Below are 8,470 nucleotides of genomic sequence, written 5' to 3'. Positions count from 1 at the left end.
CAACTTTTTGACATGTATTTTTTTTTTTATACTTTTGCTATTACAATCTTTAACTGTTTTCTAAATCTGTGTTGGTAAGCAACTGCATCACACCACACTGTCACGTACTACCTACACGTGTTGAGCTGTCTTCAACTGGCTTCCTCCCGATCTTGAGCTCGTCAGTCCTGCAGCAGCTTCCTCAGCTCGCCCTCCACCTCCTCCACGAACGCAGGGAAGCTGGGGTCAAGCAGGCAGATTCGCAGGAACAGCTCCAGTTCGCCTTGAGGCAGCGGACTGTACTGGTACGCCAGAGGCAGTGACAGAGTGCGCTCCCCAATGAAATGCTGCAGAAACGTAGAGGGATGTTGGGGCGCACAGAGACAGTACCATTTGTACAGGGCAAATTCTGGTCTTTGGAACCAACTCCCTGGGAGTCACAGTAAACCCAATTTGAATGTACGTACATGTGTGACCAATAGACTCCAGCCCCCAAAATTCCAAGACACAAATTGATGTGATGTCAATCACATCTTAAGATTTAATTTGTTTTGGGGGCTTGCCTCTTGTGAAAATGGAAAGAAGGGAACAATTGAAACAGAAGGTCCAAAAAAGTAATATTATAAACAAGAGAAAAAAAAACTACTACATGTTAAAACATTTGTCAACTGAAATGCAGAACTTGTTTTATCTCCATTGCTAATTAATTGGGAAACAGAAGAATTAACTACACAGCAAAACCTTCTGTAGGTAAAGTTAACTACCAAGTCTGTAAAGGTTATCTTAAAGTGCCAATCGTAAAGACTTTAATTTTAATAAATGTCTGTTAAGTCACTATCTATTGCTGAATGAAGTAACACAAAGGTGATTGAACCTATGTCCCACTGATGACTTGCATTTGCAGTATTCTGAGTATTAAGTGTCCGTGGCTACTTTCCTGCCATAAATTCAAGCGGCGCAGTTAGAGATGCGTTTTCCATCATCGAGCAGTGGTTGATCCAGGTGCCAACGACCAACTGACCGAAGACGCACAGGCGACACTGTTTGGATCTCTGGAAGGTGATGTCCAAAAACTCACCTGCAAATACCTATTCTAACAATTTTACATCTAAACCAACATTGTTACTTTGCGTTAGATACCTGGGTCAGACGCTTAATGGACAGAGATCCTGTGGCAGCCTCGGGCTCAACTCCAACCCCAGTCTGACGAAGAATCTTTGCAGAAAATTTGGTGGAAAAAACATCACAACCTGGGCACGTCAGCGGAGGGTTCAGAGTCCAATCAATCACTTCATTATTAATTGAAAGATATCAACCCATGAAAGGCCTTTCATTTCCACTGGGAGCTCTTTAAAAGTGTCTGATTGCTAAAGGTCACACTTTCGACCCAGTTGCCGCCGATGGCCATTGATGTGGTTGCGTTAGTAAGGCACTGCATTTGTTCTTGCTTCCAGCTCTGTGCTTTTTGCATATTACTGTGCTCTCACCCCTCCAGCGACACGTACTGAAAACCCAGAGATCTGTGTTTTACTTGAGGGCAATATGCAAAGCACTCAAACAGTCACCCCATACACACATTTTTACAGGATTCTCATCACTCATTTGGGTGTAGAAGCTGAGACAATCCAGCATTCTTTCACAGAGATCCAACAGCCTCAGGAAGCTTCTGAGAGGCAGCATAACTCATCGTTAAAAATGAAAGATTGTAAACGTGAAAGCTTGACGGTTGAATGCATGTTCTTTGTGATGTAAAATTATTTGGGACATTAAAAATTATAATTGGTTGAATTTTATCCTTCCAGAAATACAGTTTATGACTAAAGTTTAACCTTTCTAAATGAATATATTTCTGTAAATTTCCCCTCTAGATTATAATATATGCTGTTTGGTTGGTCCGAGCTTCTGTAATCCACATCAGATCCTACCTTTGTGGATTTCTCATCTCAACTTTTGGAGTTTCGTTGAAAGCAGGATCATATTGTAAATAGTGCCATCTGGTGGGGACAGTTATTCCAGAGCAAGTAGCCTGAATTGTAACATTGAACCATAGTTCAAAACACACACACACACACACACACACACACACACACACACACACACACACACACACACACACACACACACACACACACACACACACACACACACACACACACACACACACACACACACACACACACACACACACACAATGTTGTTAGCTGCTTGACTGTCATGGTTCTCACAGTTGGGGGCTGATTAGGAGTTGACGAGCAGGCAGGGAGTGATGAGGTGTCATCTTGAGTGGTGACAGGCAGGTACTCCATCAGTTTGACAGCAGCATTTGAACATTTCTCAAGGGCTTCCGCCCGGCTGCTCCCTCCGAACTCCATCCTCATGAGGCGGCTCCCTCCCTGCACAAGATCACAAAGCACAAGGTCACCTGCTATGCACAGTATATGATTTACCTTAAATGGGTTGGCGAGTGTATGTGCAAGCACACATTAGGCCAAATGTCTTTTTTTTTAGTACAGTGGTACCTCGACTTACCACTGCATCTACTTATGACTAATCAAAGATATGGGTAGCGATAGTCGTGAAAATTTGTATTGACTTGCGACCGACTGCTCCAAGATACGACCGTGGAAATTTGGAGTTGGCGCGTCGGCGGCCAGTCAGCAGTCAGTCAGTGGGCGACCTACATCGTGTGTCCACGTAGTTCGTGGCTTATCCATATTTTTTTTATATTAACTGTGTTTGTGCTGTGTATTTTGTTTATTCTCACCCTTCATGATTTCATAATTCATATGGGAAAAATTGCTTCGACATATGACTCTTTTAACATACGACGTTCTTAAAGAACGAATTACAGTCGTAAGTCGAGGTACCACTGTACATACGTCCTCTATAAATATAACTTAGTGGAAAAAAATAATGAAGAAATGAAAAATGTATAATGATATTTAACCACTGGTGTAATTAAACCCTATTAGCGGCCTGTAATTTGCCTATAGCATGTTATATCCACCAGGAAATGTAAGGCATTAGATGAGAAACATGAGAAAACATAACATATTTTAAGATTGAAAATTGTTTCGGAACTAACCTTAACAACACAACGAAAAATCAGGTTATCGGACTTCTGGTGTACTTTGACGGCATCAGATGCACCAATTAAAAAGACAGAGTCCTAAATAAAAAACATGAGAGTAAATTTTATGATTAGACAGGGCAAGACAATTACTTGAAGTTGATGTGCTGAAAAAAATCGTTATATTCAATGACATTTTATTATACATTTCACGTTAATGTCAACGTAAAAAAAAACAAAAAAAAAAAACAGTACCAACAATGAACATCTCAATCCTAAAAACAACAAAAATCAAATCTGACTAATGGCAATGTTCTGGTCAACATGCTGGTTGTGAATAAAATAGATTAAGATACTGTACATGAAGCTGTCTGCAGGGGTCTCCATTTACTCAATTACCATGGCACCTCAGCATTTAGAATTATTAAAAAAATGTTTAAGTAACTGGAACAACGCAATGTACTATGTATGTGTTCATGTGTGGGAGATCTTGCACACAAAAATGTTTTTTCCAAATCAAGTACACAGTAGAAGTTGCTTCTTAAAAGAGGTATAATAGCAGAGTTTATTAAATTGATAAATATCACCCGAAAAGGTATTACTGTATATTACCATTTTATTGTTAGTACAGATACAAACAAATCACAAGTACCAATTGGCAACACTGTAAGAGCCGTTCTGGCTTGTCATTAACTCCATGGTACCAATTTAATCCAAGCTGTGTTCAAAGTGAATTCACAGACGCCATCCATGGGCATGATAGTGTCGGCTATAGCACTAAGCTCTCATCATTGAACAATTTGGGGAATTTTGCAGCAGCCACCAATCTATAATAGACCAGTCTATCACTCAACGGAAAAGCTGTCTGCCGTCTGACCTGAATATCTGGCTGGCTACCGTGGCTCAGCAAGATAGCTGTATCTCCTGTCAAAATTCTATTAATGAGACATGGAATAGCCTGCTGGGTTTCTGTCCTCTGCAGGGCAGAAATCTAATATTTGGTCTGCGGTCCACATTGGCTCGTACATACGAAAATTTCACCAAAAATTTCCCTCTGATATCAGCTCAGCTACATACCTGAACCTTGAAACGATGCCTGAAAACTGATAGCTGTGTAGCTGGTAGAGGGTCAAAATATAACTGTCTCAGTCAAAATTTACCAGCACTTGGTTGGATGATATTTTTGGGATTATTACTCTGTCCTGTGCATTATTCTCCAAAATGGTATAGACATGCACAGATTTTTTCTTAAGTTTAATGCAGTGACAAGGTATGCAACAAACAAATAGTAAGAGAAATGTTAATTCTGCATAAAAATCTGTTGGTGTTTTGACAAGAAAAGTGACACTAAACCTGGCCCTCGCCGAGTATTTTTCTGTCCAAATCTCGACTTATCCCAACAGAATTTGTATGAGTGCAAATTTGAATAAAACCCCACAATTTTGTAATAACAGTATTTTTTTCCCAACTGTAATTTTGAACCTGTACCCAAGCAACTTTGAGAGAAATTATGCCTCTGCCCTTACCAAAACCATCGAGGAAGGTCCCATCAGATTTCAGCGGAAATGTCAGGATGTAGTGCAGAATATTTTATCCAGCCCTCACACAACCTTTTACATGTGGACAGAAAACCCTCGCAATTGATTCACCTCCCAGAAAATCTGGGCAGAAGAATGCCGAGTCTTGCCATCAACAATTCCAAATGTTTTACTGTTTCATACTAGATGTATTACTTCAGCGGTAAATCCTCAGGAGCATGATTTGTCATTTAGGTCTAAAACTGGTCAATGTTTCTGTCACAATTTTTCGCCTGTATTATTTTAGCTGATCGCAATCATTTTATAAAATTGTTAAGATTCTATTTATATGTCATAGGAATTTCAAGTTGATACAAGAATTGCTGCAACAAATGCAACTTTGGCATGTTTCCATTAGTTAAGGCGGATGAACAAAAAACAAAAAGATAATTAATTAATTGTAATTATTTTTTTATTATTCATCTGCTACAATTTCACGATTGTGACAGCCCTTGTAGCAAAGTCATAACAATTATATGGCTCTAATAAAATAGTATTTATAAAGCATCTTTGATTCTCAACTTTTAATATTCTAGTTTTAGTCATAGGAGTAAAAGCATTTGAAGAGCTTTGTTAACCTAGGAAAGTACACAAGTACACAATCCTGGTGGAGGTAGGAGACCTCCTCCAGGACTTGGGAGAGGTAGAGAGCAGTGTGAAGCCGTTGGGAGTTTCCAGCAGATGGCGTTCAGACAGCTTCGTACATTTTTGGGAGGAGAGGTGTGTTGGGAATGCTTGACTACAATGAACTTATAAAATGTGTCGTTTGGTTGGAGATGGCGTTGTTGGGACTTGGACGGGAAGTGTTAACACCATCTACAAGAGCATCCCGTGGTCTTTCGGCAGAAACATTTTCTTATAACCTCAGGTATTTTGGGCAACAAGGAAGATGGAACTATTGCTACAGTGATGATTTATGTAGGTCCATCACAGCCAGCAATTTGTAGAATCATCAATCAAACCTTTGAGTGATCTTTCAGGACCAACGATAAAACAATTTGCTTGTTTCCCTGGAGCTGTAAGTGTCTTGGAGGTACATTGTCCTATCAGACTGGAGGTGACTTAGGATATATTTTTTTAATGACTGATGAATAAAACAAATGTGACACACACTCCAAACTTCCAATGCACTAACAATGCCATTTTCTGCCCGAGCATAAAAGTTATCTTACATCCATTGGCATTCTTTTGGGGTTTTTTTTTAACATACATTAGGGCAGAGCTAATCTCAAGCACCACAGTAACCCAATGACCAATATTATAAAGTCTACAACTCATATTGTTCTTATCATTCATGTTGAAGGCGTACATAAATTTCTGAAAGACTACTGACACACAATGGACACGTTTTTTGTTTTTTTCCTGTATCTTTTTTGGAAGTGATTTTGAAGACCTAATTTATGATCTAGCTAATCAGAGAAGAACTCCCATGCAAAATCAAAATAATCAAGTATTCCTTTTTTCACTTTCAAACTTGACCTGAAAGCGGATTAAGGACTGACTGTGCTGTGTGTAAATAGCACAATATCAACAATTTTGGATTATCTTGTAACAAAAATGTGCATTTTCCCTTCTATTTGCTATTACATATTGATGCATGTCTTTTAGAATATTGTGCTTAGTCTTCACAGATTAGCTAAAATGAAAAGCCATTCAAAGCAAACAACCTTTGTTATTTGTTGTAATGTTTCTTGTTAATGTGTTACTGTTTGAGAAATTGTAATGTTTCGCGCAATATGCAAAGAAATTAATCTGAAAGATTAATTACAGCAATGTGTACGGTATGGATCAATTCTAGAGCGAAGGGTGAGATGGAAAGTCAGGACATGCAGGCTTAATGTAACAATAAACAAAAGAAAAAGATACACATATTTATTTCCAAATCATTTCCATTGTATCATTGTTCCCTCTTTAGTACATCAAACTCAAGCTAAAACAAAGGGATTGCTCGTCACACTGGAAGATTATAAAAAGGCAGAAGGAGAAAGCAAACATAATCCTTTTAGCAACAGTCTGCCTACCAGGAGTTCCTGTCCTTGAGATACCAGCATGTGTCCAGTTTCCACAATGGAAAGCACCAGCTCAGGTTTACCATCAACTGCCTCAAATACCTGATGGAGACAATGGAGAACAACGACAATCCTGGACCAGTGACTTGATCAGTTTGAAAACTGACTGTTTTTTATTTTGTTTTTGTGCCACTACATAGTGACCGAGAAATAATATAGTGGGCTGTTAAAATTCATATTTCAACAAATTCCCCATATTTCAAAACCATGTCGACAAAAGATGGGCCATATATTAACTACTCACCAGATTCTGGACTTTTGTACCTGATTACTACAAGACTTATTGAAACACACGTTGCTCCCTCCCAGACTCCATTTCACCAGATGATACGTACTTGATGAACATGTGAGACAGAGTGACTGGGAGGTGATGCGTGGGAGGAGGATGTTTAATATATTTTGGGCTCGACAGGAATGCTATTGGAAGACTTGGCAGAGATTCAATTTGCACAATGCCCTTTTCAATTGATGTGGGAGAATTCTATAAAAGATCTCAAAAAGTATTTCACATGTAGTTGTTGCCGAAAACAGTTTTTCATAAATGAAATTGCTCACCCGCCTTTCGTCAGGGATTAACATATAGTCATTACTTTGTATTTTTAATACTATAACTCTGTCGGTAGCAAAAACATAGTATATACACTTCTGAGCGCATCTGGTTCTGACTAAAATTCGCATCAGTAGTTTTCCTAAAATCCTCCTTCAGAAATTGGCTTCCCCGCTTGCCAGAAGCAGAGCTTACGAATTCCCAGAGAACACGCCGTGATACAAAAGGTCTAGAGCTTCTCCTTACAGGCTCGGTAAATGCACAGCTCCAGGCTGATGCTGCAGAGCCTGTTGTTCATTATTATTATTATTCTATTCTATTGTCTAATTACTTCCCGAAACAGCCCCTAAATATGTACGTTTTGCAGTAAAAAGCCCACTTCAAATGAGTGTAATTCTTTTTCGCGAGGTAATTAATGAGTTTCCAATCCCTTGGAGGGTCAACAGTTCTGAGCTTGTTTGTGTGTTTATTACAGGGTAAATGTGAGAATATGGTCAACAAAAGCTAAGTTACGGGTGGAGTTGAAGCACTGACGTGTTTGATTTAGTCGTGCATCGTACATACAGTAAACAAAGTCAAGGTGTGTGTTTGACTTTTGCTTTAAAGTGACATGGACCTCAGAGCTATGAGCCTCGTGGGGAACCTGGGACTTGTGTTTTGATTATTTTCTGGGTGTTTTATACTGATTGTACCTTCTGCTACTTGCCATTTTGCTTATTGCGGTCTGTAACCTATGTGCGACATTTCTTTACATGTATGCAAAACTGGCACAAGTTCCTATTTTAGATGTTTATGTCCATTGTAGATACGGGGATTTTCTGCTTATTGTTATGCTTGTTGCAACATATCTATCTATCCATCCATCCATCCATCCATCCATCCATGCTGTAAGTAAGTAATTAAGTAAATAAAACGTGTACAAACATAAATGGACAAAATGAAGGTGGTTTCTGACAAAAAATAATAACAGTAATAACATCTAAGCTAAACTAAGCTAGCAATTAACCGCTACCACAGAGAACAGACGCCATCAAAACGGAACCGTCCGCCCACCACTTCACCTTCCATTTCCCGTCCTCCACCTGCGAGCCTGGCGCGAAGCGCCCGAAACGTTTCAGCTTCCACGTTAAGCTGTTTAAACTGGCCATTTCGGTCAACGGTGTCTACGCAGACGGTGTGTTTGTTGCCCCTCGTGGGTGACACCTGACAGGGAAGGTACGTTGGGGAT

At 39.5% G+C, this 8,470-nt stretch overlaps 1 protein-coding gene across 1 annotated transcript; it reads right to left on the bottom strand.

Annotated features, from left to right (window-relative positions):
• Nucleotides 1-161: 161 nt before the first annotated feature.
• Nucleotides 162-8,390, bottom strand: rec114 (REC114 meiotic recombination protein; the record flags this gene model as incomplete). The annotated part of the gene is made up of 6 exons (XM_079997987.1): nt 162-326; nt 1,120-1,194; nt 2,205-2,372; nt 3,065-3,148; nt 6,648-6,737; nt 8,304-8,390. The coding sequence occupies 6 exons, from the start codon at nt 8,388-8,390 to the stop codon at nt 162-164; spliced, it is 669 nt and encodes a 222-aa protein (XP_079854113.1).
• Between the last annotated feature and the right edge of the window lie 80 nt (nt 8,391-8,470).

Source organism: Zeus faber (assembly GCF_960531495.2).
Source record: "Zeus faber genome assembly, chromosome: 3".
In the NCBI taxonomy this organism is placed as follows: domain Eukaryota; kingdom Metazoa; phylum Chordata; class Actinopteri; order Zeiformes; family Zeidae; genus Zeus; species Zeus faber.
The sequence above is the reverse complement of the archived record's forward strand: the minus strand, read 5'-3'. Positions and strand labels throughout refer to the sequence as shown.